The sequence below is a fragment of the Ixodes scapularis genome, unplaced genomic scaffold, assembly GCF_016920785.2.
Source record: "Ixodes scapularis isolate PalLabHiFi unplaced genomic scaffold, ASM1692078v2 PGA_scaffold10__122_contigs__length_95168666, whole genome shotgun sequence".
NCBI lineage: Eukaryota > Metazoa > Arthropoda > Arachnida > Ixodida > Ixodidae > Ixodes > Ixodes scapularis.
In genome coordinates this window covers 37,976,658-37,998,000 of record NW_024609836.1, presented here as the reverse complement: position 1 = coordinate 37,998,000, position 21,343 = coordinate 37,976,658, and the positions used below count along the sequence as shown (strand labels likewise).

Sequence of the window (21,343 nt, the reverse complement as noted above, 5' to 3'; positions counted from 1 at the left end):
CGGGTAAGGCTGCTTCTTCGTCGGGCGGAACATGTTTTCTGACTACAAGCGTGGTGGTCCGTTCGTTTATAAAACGATTGTATCTGCTAGTATTTTCCCTTTTATTCTCTACCATATCGTCTCCCTCGTTCCACTCGTCAAGAATCAGGCACTCGACTACGATGTTGTGGTAGTGGTGGTGATGATGATGATGGTGGTGGTTGCGGTGTTTTCTATGTTTTCGGTATTTATCTTTACCCATAGTTTTTTTATCTCGTTATTTTTTTAGCGTAGTCAAGATAATTCACGCACGAGAAAGTTTTTTTGATTCAAACCACTCTAAATAATCACACACGTTATAGTAAACATTTTTACTGTATATTATATGTAAAAACTTTTCGTGAATCTTTGGGTTTGGTATTGTATAAGGCTGAACGACGTCCGTTAAAACACACAATGGATGCATCGACAACATTAAACTCAATTTGCGTACACATGCAATAAAAAAAGTAATTGAACTAGTAGTACTGACATTTAAAATGTTCATCGTTTCGCAATATATTATGCTATCCATATCTGAAGAATGTGCCAACCAAATCGGCATATATGTAGGTATAACAGATAACAGAGCACTTTCGTCGTGTTCGTATATTCGGTAGTCTATGTACTTGCATAGAGTCTCGAAATACCATGATTGGTTTTTGACGAGATGAATAAAATAATTCATGACTCTACGATATTTGCCGTCTGTTATGAAATGAAACACGCCAACCACAGTGTTTAAACATAGATGACTTCCAACCGTTTTCACAACAGATATTTGAATTTGTTCCAGGAGGTAGAGGAACTTCACAAACTCACGTGGAGAAACTTGGTTGGTATTGGAAGCACGTTTCATTATGGCAATGAGCCGGTGGGAGAGTGGCATGACGTTGTTGTTATAACAAAATATGTTGCACCACATATTCCTGAAGACGGCTTTGTTAAGTAAAGACGGTCACGACTGGTTACGCAAACAATGTAACCGGACAATATACTCTGCGGCACACCTTCTTAATCTTCTCGACGACGAAAAATTTGTACCGTTAAACTGTTCGGAGGAGGGATTATATACACGTTATAAAAATGCAGACAATTCTTTGACGCACAAAGACGTAATGGCCATTGACGAATTGTTTAATAACGGGAAGCTGCTTCTAGGAACTGCGTGGTTCGATAATAAATACAGCCCTTCTCGCCACACGTCAAAGGAAACCTCCGTCGACGATTGGTTGGACGCTGCTTACGACACAATGAACAGAGGAGCAAGCAACGAATCATTTTTGAAAGATTATATAAACCATGCTATGCAAGAGCCTACCAGTAAAGAAGACTTGTTTGATAATAACGTGGATGATGCAAAATCTTTCGGACAAATCGTGAAAGACGTTTTGTCTAATTTATGGGAAGAACCACCTCATTCTCCACATACTACGATTAGTAATTGAATCAATAAAAAAAACCTATATCTAGATACAATTCATAAAAAACACATATAGAGAATAATTTATTAAAAAAAATGCCACCACGAACACCTGCGCAAAAACGAACTGCACTGCGACGTGCACGTGAGCTCGACCAAACCACTAGAGGTGTTTATTTTTGTAAAAACGAAATTAAACGTCTAAGTCTTCGAAGTAGCATTACTCGAATATCAAAATCCTTAAACGAGAGTGTACATGACGTTATTAGAATGTATTTATATACTACGTTATACCGAGCTAAAGCTTTTGCTAAATATCATGATCGTAAAACGATGCGTAAAACCGATTTGGCACAAGCATTTATTATAGAAAACAGCGGTGTATTTGGTTACGTATAATATTTCAATATTCTCCTTCTTCAAGTATTCCTACTACTTCGTACACCACAAGAACGTTATGAAAAAAAAAAAAACACATTAAGATCGATGTAGAATGGAAAAATAAAAAATTTTAATTTTCAATATCGTGTAGCATGTCATTCATTTTTTATATATCCTATTCTCTCCAGTGGCGCAATGGGTTAGCGCGCGGTACTTATAAGTCAGTACTTGTGAGCTATGCCGAGGTTGTGAGTTCGAATCTCACCTGGGGAAGAGAAAAAGCAACTTAACATTTCGGTGATGCTGCAGAAATGTTGAGTTGCTTTTTCAAACTTTTATCCTACTCAACAGAGCCAAAGCTTCACATAAAGTCTCTGCTGAGGGATGGAAAGTATGACAATGTTGTTATTTTTTCATAAATATTTATTGAAATCACACTTATATCTTCATGTTTTTACATGGTGGAATGTCTTTACAAAATTCAATTTCACATTTTTTTTCTTCGTCTTCGATGTCGTTTTCGTTTTCGTTGTCGTCCACGTCGTTTTCATCATCACTCTTGACTCGATTATAATACGATGTATTGTCATTAGCATCGTCCGCATTGTCACAATAAGTATCACTATAGACGCTATCGTCAATTAATGTATTGTTCATCCTATCAAGGGTCAAAATTAAACTCAGAGTCTGTATGTATACCTTGAAATAATTCTTCCGCTAATCGTCGTTTACATAAGTTATTAATAGATACCCTGTTTATAATCGATGTACCAGGTTCTTTAGGACATGGTGTACCTGTAATGAAAGGAAAAATAAATATGAAAAATTATATATAGAAAGGGAAGAACTAAACAAAATAACGTACGTAAATCAATCTCGTCCAAATTGATTCCACCTTGCATACAGGAGCCGACATCTTCGTTGCAAGGTAATTCGCACTCGGCAATGGATTCTGTAATGTAGATAAATAAATAAAACAATCATAAAACTATGTTATGCAATAAATTATTGACATACGTTTCAGAACATCGTCAAGATTGAGTGGTGGTTGCCAGGACACCTCGTCCACCAAAGGGGGTGCTGATCGGTCGTCGATATCTCCATTATCATAGAGTTCAACGTTGTCACAAGCGCCTGCTTCAGAGTAGCGCTTATGTTTGTCACACATTTCTTCTTCCCCATTAGTCATGAATTGTATATCACACTCTTTATCGTATTGGCAATCTTGAATAACTATGCCATCGTTACCAATAAGCGCTCTTTCGCTTCCATGATATTGGGACTCTTCCTGGCATATCGGTTGTCCGTCATAGCTTTTTACAACTTGTGTTATGCACTCTTCTTCGTTGTCTTTGCGAACTTGGGTAATCACAGCCTGATATTCCTTGCCATCTTCTACTGCGTTGTCAACACCATGTTCGGTCGGCTTATCGAGCCCTTCTTTTTCCTCTTCGGAACCCCCTACCCCCAGCATTGGTTCTTCTGTAAAATGAAAGCGATATTTGTTCAATTTTGATTATATCACGAAATAATAATTACTAATCAAAGAATAAAAAAAATACACTTACCATTCGAAGCGTTGTCGATTCTCGATGTCCATGCCATGTCTTCGTCACATCCTCCCCAGGGATCCGAAGATGCTGTCAATTGGTTAATGCGATCTCGCACATCTTGAAAAACCTGATCCTCTAGATCGTCCGTTGACACTTGTATTGCAGCAGAAGTTTGAGGTGTTCCCTTCTCATTGCTTTTAACAGCAGCAGCAGCAGCGGCGACACAATTGTTGCTTGATGGCATTATTCTCGTGAATATACGGATTGAATTAAGTACTTCACTAAGACATTGTTTAGACCACATATGTAGACGAGTGTCCGTAATGTCTTCAACGTTTGTATTAGTATAAATACTCATAAGAGTACTCATTGTATCAATGAAGGTTTGTGGGTGCAAGAACCTATTGGCAAAGGCTTCGTCTTGACCAGATTCCCAAAAATTCGTAAGATGAAATATGAAACTTTTTTTATTTCCTCTATTAGAGGTTTTTGGATTTGTAATAGTATGCCTTGCAACGTGAGCGAACCCCACAGCAGTGCGTTTGCCTTCTTGTGCATGTTTCATATTCTCATTGACAGTGCCAAAGTTTGAATCGACGATAGACTTTATGTTGTGCCTCACCATAAATAAGGAAGCTGGAGTATTCAGCTTCATGTTAAAGGGATTTAGTATAGGTCGCATCCTCAAATAGAATTCCGCCAATACTTGTACATTTGTGCATTCGATAATAAAGGTACAATCCATAGGATCACTGTATCGAATTACACTATAAATGACGTAAAAGAAAAAAGAAGCTTCGAGTAAAGAAGTGTCCAGTTGATTACCCTCATTTTTACAGGAAAAAAAAATATTAGTCAAAAATTCCTTTAGAAAGTCCCAAGGAACTTGCGCATTCACACTCCGCACACCGGTTGCGTACACGTGTGGTTGTTCCCAAATGGCTGGATATGCACACATACTTTCGACAATGCTGCTCATGGAATCCAAATCCTTTTTCTGACTGATGACGAATTTTGAAAACACGTTCCATAAATCGTCGTCGGTTGTAAACACGGGAAGGGTACAAAGCGTCTTGATGCTTTCTACGATTTGATTCACCATAACGTCCTGTTGATCAGATGGAGTTTCGTGTAAGAAGTCCTTGATGTTGTTTCGGACCTCCTGCGACGTTAATGCTGGTATCATAAAATATTCGAGCATAGCACTGTTCCCAATAGTGGGTCGGTGAGTCTTGGTGGCTACATATTTGTACGGATAATAATACGGTAATGTATATCCATTGAATAGATTAAAACCAATATTGCATACTGGTTTCATAACTGTAATACTCTCTAATATGATAGGTTGCAAAACATTAGGTTGAATTGAAATATTCTTCCCAGAGCGGTAGTAAAATAATTTGCTTCTATCCATATCTTTTCTTAGTGGCAACAATATCTTCGAGTCTAACTTCTCGATGGTTTTCTTGAGCACTACCATCAAACTTTTAGCAACGGATCTTTCTTGAAGATCCCTAATTAACTTAACATCCATGTATGGTAGATACATGGACGTATCTATTGCTGGTATAAAATCCTGAGTCGAATAAAAGACTGTTAAATGAATTAAATCTTTTATAATGTTGTTAGGCATCACTATTTTAAAAGTTAGCATATCCCAATCCGATGGGAGTTCTTCGAAGATTGGCAATACGTTTCCATACTGCTTAGCACATCTCGTCAAACTTCTTTTCTTGAGAAATAATGAATTAACCTTTTCTTCATTCAAATCAATTGACGAACTTATATTCCCTCTTCGACGACGTTTACTTTTAGTTTGAAGTTGCATAGACGGTGAATCTGAAAACGACGGTACGAGTACGGCTATAGGCTCGGAAGAAGAAGAAGTAGTCCGTGCGCCGAACGAACTGCCACTCTTACGCTTACGATCCTTTTTAGGGAAGTTCATCTCGTAGACTGATACTCGTAGTTACATGTACGGGCTATATATAGGCAAATATGCGTAGCGTCTCGTGTTATTATACGAAAAAAAAAAATAACAGCCACAATATAAACAAATGCTTTTGGAATTGTTTTTCTTAACGTACCCCATCCAATCAGAGAGCATGGTACACTCTCATCCAATATCTTTTTTCTTTCATTCTACCAACACCCAGACGTACACATAAACAAAAAACTTCGTATAGACAACATATACACACCCCCACTCTCTCTCTCTCTTTTTTTTGGGGGGGGTCTTTTTTATATACCACTTCACACACTCTTTACAATAACAATAACGCAAAGAAAAGTCTATATATATATATATATATATATATATTGTATAGAAATGTGAAGGAATACGAAAGAAAATACGTTTTTTAAGAGCAATACCCTCCACAAGATATTTTTTGTGTTTTTTTTTTGATTATTGAAACACTTTATTTCAAAATGTACAATTGATCTTGTCAAAGACTTAGCGCTAACTTGTGAAGTACGTCTATACCGGGCCTTTCGTTTATTTTTTTCCTCATGAGTGTCGTTAACAAAGAAATAACATTTGAAGAATATAACAGTTTTTCTGTTTCAAAAGGGTCAATGGTTTCTAAAGTTTCGAATTTCTTAATGTCTTTCGTTGTCTTGAAAGGGCTTTTTCTGAACAATAGCTTCCAGAGTATAACGCCTAGAGTCCATACGACGGTGCTCTCGGGGTAATATATACCATTTATATACCATTCTGGTGGCGCATAAAGTGGTGTTCCTGCGTATGTTCTCCTAAGACGTTTTGAACACTCTACTGCAAAATCGAAATCTAAAATGGTAATTTCCATTGTTTCTTTATTGATGAGTATATTTGCTTCTTTTAAATCACAGTGAATAATTCCACATTTGAACCAACAGTCGTAAGTTATTTGTGCGAGACGTTTAAATATATTAATAATTTCTTTTTCGTTGAGAACATGCGTCTTCATATATGAATAAAGTGAGATACTTTTAATCGATCTCTCCATAACCAATACATAACCGTGTTCAATTTTGAACCAATCGTACAACTTAATAGTACCATCAACTTTATTCACTCTTTTCAACATGTGTATTTCCATTGGTATTTTCGATTGAAACGGTTGTTTCACAGTATGCCACCTCCAAACATCTTTGTGATAAATATATTTAACAGCTATAGGAGCGTTATCGTTTAAGCGTACTCCCGCGTATACGATACCAAAACCACCTTCTCCCAATTTACTCGTAATAGAGACGTCGTATCCACGGTGTAGCAGAGCATATTCAAAGGCGGTAGACATTTAGTGGTTTTTATTGCTGTCTAAACAAATCATATGCACGAGCTATATTTTTTGAAACGAATAAATCTTGTAAATGAGTTTTTTCAACTACGTTTTTATCTATTCTACGTTCTAAAGTGACATTTTGAAATTGAGCATTATTTAAAAGCGTGTTGACGTCCCCACTATTACTCATAGAATATATTATTCTAATTTGATGATGAATTCCAATTACGTTGGGAAGTAAAGACATATCTTTTCCCACAAAATAAACATTACATGTACTTGATAATCAGTTTATTTTTTTCTACATAATATAGTTCTATACATAAATATTCGCATATTTTTTTTAAACCGTAGTCGTTGTAATACCGCCGTCGTCTTCTATGGCATCATAGAAGTCTTCGCCATCTAAACTCTCGTAGATGTGATGAACAGTACCAGTAAGATTCGCACCCAACCAGTTTATAACATCGACGATGACTTGAACGTCGTCTGGATCAATTTTTTCACGTGATTCGAAAATCAAAGGAGCGTCAACGTGTTTTTCAACTGAATTAATAAATGGTATGTATTGCATAGTAAGGTCTTTCGATATATCAATGGTGGGGACAATGCCAGTGCGAAATACGTTCGCGATATTCTTTAGCATACTCGTCATTTCTTCGCTCAAATGATAAGGCATATTGTACTTTGGTACGAAAGTGGTAAATAACTTGGTATTCATTTTAAGTATATATTTTTATAATGTTTATTTCATTATACACATACATATGTTCGAATGAAAGAAATAAAATGTTAAAAAGTGTGTACAACACCACCATGGATATAACGTATGAATATTTAGGTCGCGGTGCACATTCTAAAGTATTCAGAGTTTGGCTTTCCAAGGAAAGGAGCATAATCCTTAAAATAAGTAAATGGAAAACTGGACTTCAGGCTGAATACGTTATTTTAAAGACTCTATCTCAACGATCTATAAGAGGAATTCCAATGTGTCTAAAGCAATGGTCGAATAAAACATTCGGTTTTTTAGCGTTTTTCGATACGGGAAGCACGTCTTTACGAGATCTGTTATACTCTCATAAACTTTTAAATATTCGAGATATATTTCGTCAAGTCTTCAACGTACTTTATGAAACTGTAAAGAAATGTAAAGTGTACCATTGCAATATTAAATCTGGAAATATCGTAATAGATAAGGATATGAAGTGTACAGTTATAGATTGGAGTGACGTGCATCTCGTGAATAAACGCGTTCGGACTTTCAAAAGCACATTACCGTACTCGTCACCAGAAGCAATTGCATTTTATCGCGGAGAAAGGAAGTCGTACAATGCAGAACTCTTAATGTCGTGGAGTTTAGGCGTCTTATTATATGAAATGTATTTTTTACATCTACCGTTTGAAAATTTTGAAGAATCGGATTTCGTGGCTGCTGGTATCGGATGTCCCGAAGCGATCATGCGTTTAGAAAAATACACCATGTCGTTGTTATACGATGCTCCAGGAGACATTGCCAGTCTCATTTGGGATTGTTTAAATCCAAATTACAAATATAGATGTAGATTGCGAACGATTAAAGAATACATTGAAATTTCTCGGTTTTAATAATCATGTTTTATTGTTTCCTTTAATTAAAGAGTTAACATAATAATGCAAACTTTTCGTATGAGTTAAACGCACTAGACCGCCGTCGGAATCTACAAAATAATCCACATCGTTCGCGTGTATTTGCATACCACTATCGAAAGTTACACATTTGGCCGTTATATCATCGGTTGAGTTAATGTAATACGGTATTCCAAACCTCGTGAAAAATTGACTGGATACATAATCCGCCGCACCACCTACATTACACACCGGCGGATACACAAATTCGTCGTGGTCCACATCAACTACAGAAAATGTTTCTTTAATTGCAAGTCCGTCGAGAGTAAATTGAACGGAACGACGCCAATAACCACCTTCACCAGTACACACAATAGATCTTACCATATTTTCTATGGAATTACAGGACATTATGAATTGTTGTACCGGTCGCAAACCGTCCCAAAGATTATCGTATAACCAAGCACACGAAACGTCTCCACCGATGTTACTATCATCCCCCCCAAAAACACACACACCCACATCTCTGCACATTTTAGCAAAATTTCGAGAATAAAAATTAACCACAGACGGTCCAATACAACCTATGGCTTGTAATACGTGTACGGGTGTCGCTTTAGCTCCGGAATTCACCATCACGGATAAGGTATCTCTTTCGTCTAGAATGTCCATAACTGTGCTCGTAACTTTCTGCCAATAATCAACCATCGATTTCGTTTCCTCAAAATGTTCCGGAACTTTACCAAACTTCTTTTTAAACAATTCAGAACAACGAGAAATTTCCTTTGCGGATATGTCAAAACCGTATTGCGTCATAAAGTCGTCACAAAATCGAGTAATTCTACTTCTATTACTTAATAATCGTTCTTCGTCTCCTTTGCATGCTCTTATTGCAAAAAGATCAAATAGTGTGGTATTTTTTTTCGTCCAAGGCCAAGATCCAAATGCTTCCACGACCAAATCGCTGGTCCATTGAAATTCGGAAGGATTACCCCCAAACACCCACATATACGTTAAGAATAAAAAAAAATCTTTATACGTCTTTATGTTCTGTATTTCTCTCAATTCATGTTGATCCTTTGCATGTTTATTTTTAAGATAGTCTACAAACCACCATTCCAGTACGTCGTCTGGCCATGAAGTCAAAACAAAAAAAGCCATGACTGTGTTATAAGAACATTTGACTATATTCGTTCCGTTGAGTTCAGAAAACATCAAGACGGACAAGGAATTTAATATCGCATCGGGTTCACAAGGAGTATATTCCGTTTCGGTTACGTACAGAGTCATTTCGTCTCCGTCGTAGTCTTGATTAAAGGATCCGCTAAGTTCGTGATGTACACCCAAGACTAACATATTAGTCTCGTAAGGTATTGTCTGTACTAATTGCATTCCAGAAGAATAAAGAGTTGGTTGCCTACACAGAAATACACTTTTATTCTTTACATATTCTTGCACTTTAGGGGAGACCTTAACCTGCCACAAAGACACGTCTGTGTCGCATACGATTACTCCACGCACGGTGTACATGGGTCTAGTTCCACCAAACATTTGACGAAATAGACCCTTCTTGTGTGCTAAAACATCCAGCATAGACATATGTATTCTACCACCCGAAAATACGTTATTCGTAACAGAGCCGTTGCCTCGTGTACAAACTACATCTCTTCGTATGTCGTCCGACGGAACGAGAGCATTGTTATTGGTAGAAACACTCATGTACATGGTGTTTGATATAGATGCGTTGATGTCGTTAGATATAGACGAGCTGGCAGTAGACAACACGGGTCCACTTGCGGATTTTCCAATAGCCATATTATAAATCATGGTCACGATTCTCGTTTGCACTTCGGGTGGAAGCCATGGCTCGCCCGTTGTTGGATCTTTTCGTATAGTCGAAATGAGTTTGTTCACTATAGGATAATATTCGCATAATCGATAAACAGTTTTTGGCCTACAATGTTTACGAGACAGGTCGGACGCTGCCAAGGAAGATGAATGTTGTGATATTAAAGATTGTTGATCGTGATGATTGTGCGTGTAACTTATTTGTGAATGTATAAGTTGTTGTAAATTTTTATCTTTCATAAACTCCAATCGCGCGCACGGAGGTCTCACGATTAAATAATGAGACGTATACCGTAAGAATTCGTTGGGGAATTTATTTTTGAAAAGCAGTACACTAGAATGTGATGCTACATCTTTAGTTTTAAGTAGAGATTGAACTTTATCAACGTATAATGGTAATATGTAACGAAATCCCAAATCTACAACGGCAGTGTGTCCTGGGCAACGCGTATGGTTCTGTTGGCATATCTCACAAATCGCCGTCGGGGAATCGTACATGTTGAGTCCAAAGAAAGACGAATCGTAAAGCCGCGAAAGAATTGCATTGTTTCCCAATCGCAATTCTCCAATGAGCTCTCTAACATCAAACATGACCTTCACCGTTCCGTTCGCTATGCTTTGATCGATTACATCGTCCGTAAGAACAAAGAGTGACACGTGTGTCGAATGCATTGTTTTTTCCTTTTTACCACGTGTTGACGTGTAATTTATTACAACAGAACATACATAAAATCAAACCCAATAGTCTTACCCCACAAATTGCAGATCTTGGTTTTATCCATGTTACATATTACTTGCGGATTTTCCAATAGCCATATTATAAATCATGGTCACGATTCTCGTTTGCACTTCGGGTGGAAGCCATGGCTCGCCCGTTGTTGGATCTTTTCGTATAGTCGAAATGATTTTCTTCACTATAGGATAATATTCGCATAGCGCGCACGGAGGTCTCACGATTAAATAGTGAGACGTATACCGCAAGAATTCGTTCGGGAATTTATTTTTGAAAAGAAGTAGACTAGAATGTGATGTTACATCTTTAGTTTTAAGTAGAGATTGAACTTTATGAACGTATAATGGTAATATGTAACGAAATCCCAAATCTATAACGGCAGTGTGTCCTGGGCAACGCGTATGGTTCTGTTGGCATATCTCACAAATCGCCGTCGGGGACTCTTTAACATCAAACATGACCTTCACCGTTCCGTTCGCTATGCTTTGATCGATTACATCGTCCGTAAGAACAAAGAGTGACACGTGTGTCGAATGCATTGTGTTGACGTGTAATTTATTATATTACTAAGGTATTTTTTTTTCACTTTTCAAGTCTCAGATTTATATGCTGCTTCGTAGGCCGGTGGTCGTATGTCGAAGATAGAGGAGTCTTGTGCTATTTCACTTTCAATATTTGTTGTAGTTGCATGAACGTCGTTTGTTTTGCGCCCTTTGTTGTAATACACGCTATCTACAATTATTTGCCAAATACAACAGAACATACATAAAATGCTAACGCAAAGCACAAGACCGCTTTCAAACCCAATAGTCTTACCCCACAAATTGCAGATCTTGGTTTTATCCGTGTTACATATTAAATCATGAGGTGCAAATGGAACTATGTATAACAAATGAATACACGCTGCCGACACTTCACAATAGTTCTTTACACTTGAGGATGTAAAGCAAATTATCGCTGTGCAAATAGCTACCATAATGTTGTACATTATCATGATTATGTTACACAATATATTACCAACGTAGATATATTTATTAGCGGTACGTGTCATTATTTTCGGTATTAAGTACGACGATATTGCCAAACATGCCATGTTGAGCGAAGACGTAAGGACTACAAAGGTTCGTAGATTATTGACGTGTTCAAATTTATAATAAGTCATGAGCACTAGTAGTGGACGTGCAAATGTAAAATTAATTAATAACCATAACATAATGAATAACATGTAAGGCCCATAAATACCAGACATATTAGTATAACTCATTCTAGTGCACTTTTGTAATGATTTTGGTTTGTTTCAATTAAATATTAAAAAAAGAACAATGTATACATCTATTTTCAATTCACATCAGCAATGGAGAGAAAACGCGTCACATTTAGCAAAATTGTTACAGTCCACGTGGTGGAATATGTTGATAGACGAGGCTTATGGGTGAGCGATCGTGTACACTTTCAAAAACGCATTTTTGACACTGAGAAGATTTTAAACGTAATATTAGATCCACAACATAGACTGGAAGTTATGAAACGTTTCGAAACTATCGAATATAAAGAATATTTTAAGTAAACATTTGAAGTAATGAACAGTTTTTTTTTATTAAAGTTTTTATTAGTCGGTCTCAATATCCCGATAAAGATTTAATTTTTCTGCTACCGCAGTATTTACATAGTCGAAACGTTTAGGTGACATAAAAATATTTGTAGCACCTAGAATTTCTTTACTGGTGAAGGTGATTCGATTAGAAGTACGAATGAAACGAGCAGCTTGTTCGGCTATACGACGGAAAAGTTCGTAAAGTAAGGAATTTAAGATTTTTGCACTTGCATCCTCCATGGAAGTTTCTTCGTTGATAGCTTTTAAAATTTTAGCAATATACAGTCGGTAAGATTCCTCCCTCTTCTTTTTACGTACCGACATCCCCGGAAGCTTCGTTAGATTTTTTACCCCACGTCCATGTTGTACAGTCGAGGGTCCTGGTTTTCTGTTAACAACGCCATCTACCTTTGTTCTAGCCATAATAAACGATATTTTTATATTCTAACATGAAATAAAGAAACTACAGAGTTTATTATAAAAAACCTTGTAGAATATAAAATTTTTTACCTATTGTTATAGTATAAGAAAAAATGCCGAAGAAGCCTCCAAAAAAGCAACCACCGCAAAGTCTTTCTTCGAAACTTGGTATGATTTTACCAATTAGAAGAATTAGGCGATATTTAGCTGATGGATCGTATTCAATACGTACTGGGATATCGTCAGCAATAAGTATGGCTGTAGTAATGGAATACGTTTTGGAAGAGATAATGCGTAGCTCTATTAAAGTTATGAATCATTGTAAAAGATCGAGACTTTCGCCGAAACATATTTTATATGCAATCGAAAATAATGCATTTTTGAAAACTTTCTTTCATCGATATGTTATTAGTGAATCTGGAGACATCCAATCTGTGATAACTAAGGATAATTATAAAGACTTTAATACGAGCCTTATTCCGGTAATGCCAACAACTGTACCATTTACTATTCCCAAGATGAGAAAAACAACAACAACAACAACAACAACAACGCCATCTACTAATAAACCCTCAACATCACGTAAAGCTAAATCACGCATAGTTAAACCACGCATGGTTAAAACACCACGCAAACCCAAAGTCAGTACACTACGTACGGGAAAAACACGACCGTCTAGACCACGTGAGCGACGGACGATTACTTCATCGTCTGAGGAATCGGAGGATAGGATAGTTGATACTGAAGAGCATAGATCTCGATCTTCTACACGACAACCACCAACACCGAGACCAACAGGACCCCAATCACGATCTCGATCTCGATCTCGATCTTCCACGCGACCTCCGAGACCAATAGGACCACAGCCCCGATCTCGATCTCGATCTATAGCAAAAACACCACCGGCAATAACAATAGGACCCCAACCCAGATCCCAATCGAAAGCCCGATCTCGATCTCGATCCCGATCCAAACCCCGATCTCGATCCCGATCTCGATCTATAGCAAAAACACCACCGGCAATAACAATAGGACCCCAACCCAGATCCCAATCGAAAGCCCGATCTCGATCTCGATCCCGATCCAAACCCCGATCTCGATCCCGATCTCGATCCCGATCTGTGGCAAAACCACCAACTCCGAGACAGAGGGGATCCCGATCTCGATCTAGATCAATTGCAAGAACATCATCTCCGAAACCACGATCTAAATCTAGATCTAGATCAAAATCAAGGTCAAGGTCTCGATCAACAACGGTACGCCAACAGCCTCAATCTCAATCCGAAACAAGTTCTTCTTCCTCTTCATCTAATTCGTCATTAAGTTCATTAGAGTCTACCACAGCATCATCAACGAAATAAACTTCCGTCGTTATTTTTAAAAATAAAATTTTTACTTGAAAATAACATACTTTTACATTCTAGTATCGTTAATCTTTGTCTTGGACAGGCTTGTAAACAATGGTGAATGATTTGTCGTTCTAAATATGGTAGACGTTTGATTTTTAACGATATTTTAGTGTGCATATTTTGTACATGCATGCACACGTCTGAATTATCCATCCAAGCTATACCTTTATTAACATCTTCTAATAAGTATAAACATACGAATGATGGTAAGTCTATCTGTAGAGTTTCACCTAAATAAAGTTCATACAATACGCATCCGTATAACCACATTATTACGCTTTCGGCATCACCAAAACGATCAGTCATAGTTGTTTTAAACATGAGTTCCGGTGGATTAATATGGTAAGGTCCACTTTCTATTAATTTGTCGTCAATGTAAACCCTATCATGCCACCCCATTATACGTACGTCACCATCTGTAGTTAAATAAATCGTCGATAAATCCAATGCAGTGTGGTAAACACCAACAGAAAAACATTGATGTATACATTGTAACGTTTGTACGGCGAATTTCCATTTGTTTACGTTCGATGCATTTTTAGCGCAAATCAGATTTTCGTGTAAATACATAAAGCACCAAATAGGGGATGGGGCAAAAGAGATACATTTAATTAAGCGAGGCATGTGTGCAAATTGCTTACACCTATGTCCTACTATAACTTCTATGGGAATCAATCGTTCTTCATCGGTGTCGTCATCGTATAATTGTATAACGTAGCTAGGACATTCAAATTTTAATAAAATCTTTTCGTCGTTTTCGCAATGATGTGATACATATAAATGCATGTGTTTTTATTTTTTAAAGAGACATACGAACGAAAAATATGGGGTATAGTAGTTTTTTTTTTGGAAACACTTTATTGTTGCAATTCTTGAACACAAGCCTTCATATAATCTAGACAGATTCTTCTTTCTTCCATTAGTGTTAAAGAACTCCAAATCAAATTGCGAACATTGGCATCCAATCCCGAAATTTTCTCGAAGAGGTGATTTTCCATTTGGTTGGCTTGAACCAGGGCACAACTGACGTCCTTCTTTTTCCAAACGAAATCAGCGAGTGTAGTTATTTCCATGACAGTGTATGGAAGACTATTGAAGTGGAGGTAAAATAGAAACACTCCAAGATTCCATACCAACTGCATTTCGGGTCGGTGTGATGCATTTCTTTCAAACTTGCAATACATCGTTTCTGGAGCACAATATGCCATTGGTGTCGACGTGGTCCACACTCGAAAAGGTCCGTCCCGGTCGTATGGCACAAAGTCGTCTTGCTGGTGGACGGGTACTATCTTGGAAAACTGCCAACCGGTCACTTGGTATTCTCCTTGGTTGAAGATCACGTAGTCGGGAGAAATACATCCGTGGTATATACCTTTCTCGGTAGCCGCTCTGTAGACACAGTGGAAGGTCTGTTGAAAGCACTGAATCCGAGACCAGGATGAAGCAGACGTCAGGAACTGGTAGACGGGGACACACTCCTCACTTCTGATGGAATAATAAACAGCGCCGTATTCTTCTATAGTTCCACAATTCACCACGGAAGGTATATGTTCAATTGCGTTCAGATCGGCAAGCATCACGACCTCGGTGGGGGTGTTGCTGAAGTTGCCCTGGTAATCCCATGGGGATATCAAAAACTTTCTATATCCCACGTATAAAATAACTCGTATTCCGTTATACATTGCGTCGTATTTCGAACATCTACTGTCGTTTCGTAGTTTATTCAATATTTGATATTCAAAGTTTCGTGGAAAGCATCGTTCGTCCAAGTACCTCTGCATTATGGCAGGCTCGCCGTTAGTCATGGGTGTGTTTGTGGCTGGCTGTCGTTCAACTACGTGTTTATATACACACGAGTCTAGATAGCATCGGCAAAAAATCTTTGATTTGACACCTCTCCTTCGGGTTGAGGCGGAGAGCAGTGTGCATAATCGTACGAATGGAGAGAAGGTTTGTTGCTTTTTCTATATCGTAATTGATACGATTCTGGACCTTTTCTATAAAATTAACTGTACATACCGTGACACCGTTATAATGCATCCCTATTTTTTGTAAAGCAGGCAATGTATACGATGAAAACAACATTTTACTCGTTAATAGTTCGTATAATATTACACCCAAACTCCAAACCAATAAAAGTTCGGGTTCATAACCGTCACCTCCTTTAGATATGACTAATGATTCTGGCGACGCATATTCTCTCGTACATGTGGAATACGTGCACAATTCGTTATTTATATGAACTGATCCCCAATCTATAATTGTAACTTCTTTTTCGTCGTTTATGATAATATTGCTAGTTTTTAGATCTCCGTGATACACATTACCTAACCTCGTAGTTTGTGTCATACAATTCACAATTGTTTCGAAAATGACTAGCGCTTCTTTAACAGTTAATTTAGGTTTATTGAGATCGCGAATGTAAGTATATAATTCGGTTCCACGATTATTTAACATGGCTATATAGAATATATCCAAAGTCCTCCACTTGAAATTTCCATAATCTTTTATTATCGGTATATTATTAGTTATTTTCGAAATGTGTTGAATAACTTTAACTTCCGAAGGAATTAGGATCCCACCACATGCACTTTCGTCCCATATTTCAGTCATGTATTTTAAAAGTCCATACTTAATAATCACGGATTCGTTAGTACGTTTATCTATTGCTGTATATACACGACTGAATCCTCCAGACGTAATGTATTTGGGATTTGTGAATTTATCGCTTTGAAATACACCCTTGGGTGGTCTGCAAGACATTGCGATAACTGGATACTCCTTTACAAGACAGGCTGTCTTATAAGGAGGGAGAGAGATGTTGGAGGGAGTGGGTGGGGTAGGCGGAGCTTTTTGTATTGCGGTAGATATTTAACTGAGCACTGTACAGACGAAAACAAAAAGAAGCGAGATGGCCGATATACGTGCGTTTGCCGAAGATTACGTTAAGGAGTGTATACAGGTTTACAAACGTGGGTTTTCTGTTTGTCCAACATTGAACGATTTGGACGTAAATTTGTACAATGTACCTCCTTTAGATGTTTGTACCTTTATAAGAGATAGACTTAAGTGTATCGCATATAGAAGGATCCATCATGCAAAAGTTACACCTTCTTTATATTCACTTATAATTGGAATTGTCGAAATGTGGAAAGATTATGTACGTCCTACATTGCCGAATTCATGGGTTAAAGTATTAGAAGCGATGGACGAAAACCCCATGTGTGCAGTCGGATGTTCACTTGTGTCTTTACCGAATTGTGACAATTGGGTGATTAATAATAGTTTATTAACATTTGAAAGCACGATGGAGTTTCAAACAGGTGCTCTTTGGAATCGTAATATTTTGTTAGACACGTTTGAGAAATGTGCTAGACCTCACATATTTTACAACGGATGTCTTTTACGTGAAGTGTCTGGCCATATTAATATATCAAAGTATAGTTACAATACGCGAAAAATTATACAATATGGTATATATAATCTCACATATGATGTACAAAAAACTTTATTGAAGTGTTGTTATTTACACGAGTACGACGTAGCTATCGACGAGTTGGAACGATTCATGATGGAACGGGTGCCACGTGAAATGAACGTGTTAGGGGAGGATCCGTCACAGATTGTCCGTTTTCGAAATCTTGCAATGTCGCCAAAAAATACATATATACATATATAAACGGCGTGAGAGGGGGTAGGCGTGTCTATGCGGGTTGGGTGGTGTTTTGTTACTCCATTCCCATTGGTCCCATTTTTAGATTTGAGAGGGTGTAGATACAATCGTAAGTGTGGGTGTCACCGGTTACGCCCTCTTTTTTTTTTTCTTTATTCAGTGATATAAATGTGAGGGGGGGTAAAGGCCCGTTCACACTCTTGCAACCGAGTGCGACCGAGATAGACCAAACCGTTTTTTAAGCCTCTTGCGATCTCCAGCTCCGCTCAGTGAATCCGGTCCAATTTCTCGGTCGTACTCGGTTGCAAGAGTGTCAACGCGCCTACCCCACACACTTGTTTTTTTCTTCTTTTGTGAGAACGTTATGAACTCCAACGAGGTGCGAGCTTTCGTAAACTCGTACGTGGCCAGATTGACGTACGAGTGTGAAGATGGATTGAGTAGAGAACAGTCCGCTGAAGATATTGGTATAAACAATTTTGATCTTCCACCATCTAACGATGCTAAAGAGTACGTAAAGGTTACGTTGGAAAACATTGCGTACGGTAGACCTTATCGGCACATGGAAAGAGTTCCGCCATTGTACGAACTCGTTGTGACTTGCATCAACATGTGGAAAGAGCACGTGAAACCAACGGTGAACGAAGAATGGATCTTCCTCTTCAACAACGCCGACTACTACAACGACTGTCCTCCAGGATTTACAATAGTCACGACACCGGACAACGAAAATTGGTGCATCGATAATCGACTTCTCGCAATGGGTGACATGGCCGTCGTGATGGACTTTACTTCCGGACCTTACTGGGACGACGTGATCTTCGTGGAGACATTGAAAAAGTGTGTGCGGCCTTTCAAGCTCTTCAACGGTGCCATCCTGCGAGAGGTGACTGCTGTTGTGCGAGTGAGTGAACTTTCGGAGCCGACGCGAAGTGTCATTAATTACGCTGTCCATAACATGACGTACGATCTGCAAATGAGTATTGTGGAATCCTGTAAATTGCAAGAGCCTGATGTTGCCATTGAAGAGCTGCGAGAGTTCATTCTCGCACGCTGTGACAAAGAAATAGCACTGTTTGGCGACAATCCGTATCAGGTGATACGCTTTAATCACTTCACAATGAGCCCACGGGATGTGTATGTACATCAATCTGCTTCTTGAAGATGCTGTTTTAAACCTACGTGTGTGGGGTGGTGCGAATCAATAAAGTCGTATTTTTTTAGCAATGCATTGACTTATTGTGTCTGTGTAAAATAACACGTCTCTATTCCATTTAGCAAATAAACATATATCGTCAATTTCATCTATTATGCGACACGTAAGATATTCCACTAAATTCTTAGTTAAAAGTAGATAAAAAGGTAAGTGTATTTGTGCGTGCTTTAACATACCTTCGACATGTATTGTTTTTGCAACTAGGGATTCGATTTTCCAACACGTGATAGTAAAACGAGTTTCCATCGATGACTTACGCCTCACTTCTAGGTTCATATCTGGATGGCGACAATATTTATTTGCATCTAAAGAATAAGAAATCATGCAGGTAATACAATCGTCGTCGTCTCTGATCACTTCCACGCACCAAGTAAGCGTGTTTAAACGAACTTTATTCAATGCTTCAAAAAGAATGACGGAGTCGGAAGACTGTTGTATCGGTCCGCGCATCGTGTGCCATCTATTTGTAGTCACAGCATTTATGCGAAAACGTATGTAACGATCCGTTAAGACCGCAGCAGGAGAAATGCAAATTAAATGTACGTCATTTGCTCGACACCAGATACGTTTTAACCAATCATTGCTTAAGAGAATGTGCTTTGTTCTTTTTACGTTACGGAAATAGTAATGGTAGGGACCGTTGTATTCCACAGCTATGTATATTTTACTATCGATCATTGTATTTAAAATGCACATGGCGTCGAATCGCAGCGGATGAACGTGTTTCTTTTTTGGGTCCCATATTTGGTTAGGAAACGTGCTCTGTAAAATATAATGATAATTTAAACCTTCGTCTGTGAACTGACGCTGAACGCTCCCATTCACTATTCGACTTAATATATCTAGAATTAGATTTTCTTTTTTCTTGGAAAACATTTTCAAATTTTCCAAAAAACGGTTGCCTGATCTATTGTATCGATAAGTCTATAACTGATGTATTTAGCCAAACTGGTTTCTTTATTGCGCGAGGTTCCAATTAGAAACAGTGGGATGTGAATGTCGTTGGGGCGATTTACGTTTTTTATTGGACGATTCTTCCAAAAATATAGCGTCGTCGCTCCGTAATCGCAACAGTTATCGTCATACGTTTGTAAGATGCGATTCGTCGACGGGTCTCCTATCACGTCTTTGCATATGGGATACTGAAGACGGAACGCTATGGTGCATTCAGATGTTATATCGTTGAATATTAATAATGACGATATGCGTTTCCCGCAGCCTTCTAAAAAGTGTGGAAGAACACTGTGCAACACATGGTCTATCCATTCGATTTCCTTCTTTGTAAACACAACCTCGTTAAAAACATCACTTTTATCGCATTTCACGCGGATATCGGTATCCGTGAGTAATCGAAAATGTAAATATGCCTGCAATATATTTTTATACACACTTGCAGGGACGACTATTTGTGTATATCCGTTTAATTTGCACCAACGACGTTTTAGAACGTCATTACGAGTGCGAGGCCAATCGCTCTTATCGTAGTGATATTTACCGTTGTATTCCACCATAAGTTTAAGAGCAGGGCAAGCTGCATCGGCACGATAAGGTGGTGAATTTTTCATGAACGGATTTTTAAAAGTCTGGAAAGTGGCTTCTCGATAAAATACAAAACTAGTTAATTTATACATGTACATCGCTACATCTTCGTTGATTGTGTAATCTAATTTACGATCGTAACGAATTATTTGACGAATATCGTTGGTACTCGTAAAATGTTTGTCATCGTTGAGGGATGCATTTTGAACACCCTTAACTGGTGACTGTTTCTTTTGCATTTTATAATTGCAGCGGTGATGGTTGTGTTTCGCGTGACATGTTTATTTATTGCGTCCCAACACTCGTGTAGAAGTTCAGAGCCTTCCGAATCGTACAAGTTTCCTTCTGGAGTAGTTAACAGAGTGAACTTGTCCACCTCAGTAGGTATCCATACGTATCTAATATACTTGTTTTGATTTAAAACAGACCACATAGAAGTTCCCGTTTTGTTGTCGCCATCCGTTTGGAAAAGAAAAGTTGCAAATCCCAATTCTTTGACCAAGTTCATACGTTGTTCGTAATCTAAACTTCGGATGGTATAACCAAGCCTCACCCAACAATCCATGATCTTCATTTCGCAATCGTCGTTTGGATTTATAAATCCTATAAAAATGGATATGACGTATTCACAATCGTCGCGCAAAGAAAAGGGAGCTTGAGAG

The 21,343-nt window shown here is 38.1% G+C and overlaps 2 protein-coding genes and 1 non-coding gene across 4 annotated transcripts in view; 1 reads left to right on the top strand and 2 right to left on the bottom strand.

Moving 5' to 3' along the window:
- LOC8033856 overlaps positions 1–21,343 on the bottom strand; it is a 289,711-nt gene that overhangs the window by 135,539 nt on the left and 132,829 nt on the right. The window lies entirely within an intron of this gene.
- Trnai-uau lies at positions 2,004–2,095 on the top strand. The gene is given in 2 exon segments: positions 2,004–2,041; positions 2,060–2,095. It is a non-coding gene; the product is annotated as a tRNA-Ile (tRNA).
- LOC121045532 lies at positions 2,247–4,314 on the bottom strand. Its single transcript, XM_040500826.2, has 4 exons — positions 3,391–4,314; positions 2,840–3,304; positions 2,688–2,774; positions 2,247–2,617 (listed from the first exon to the last, which is right to left on the bottom strand). The coding sequence occupies exons 1-4, from the start codon at positions 4,118–4,120 to the stop codon at positions 2,484–2,486; spliced, it is 1,416 nt and encodes a 471-aa protein (XP_040356760.2). The 5' UTR covers positions 4,121–4,314; the 3' UTR covers positions 2,247–2,483.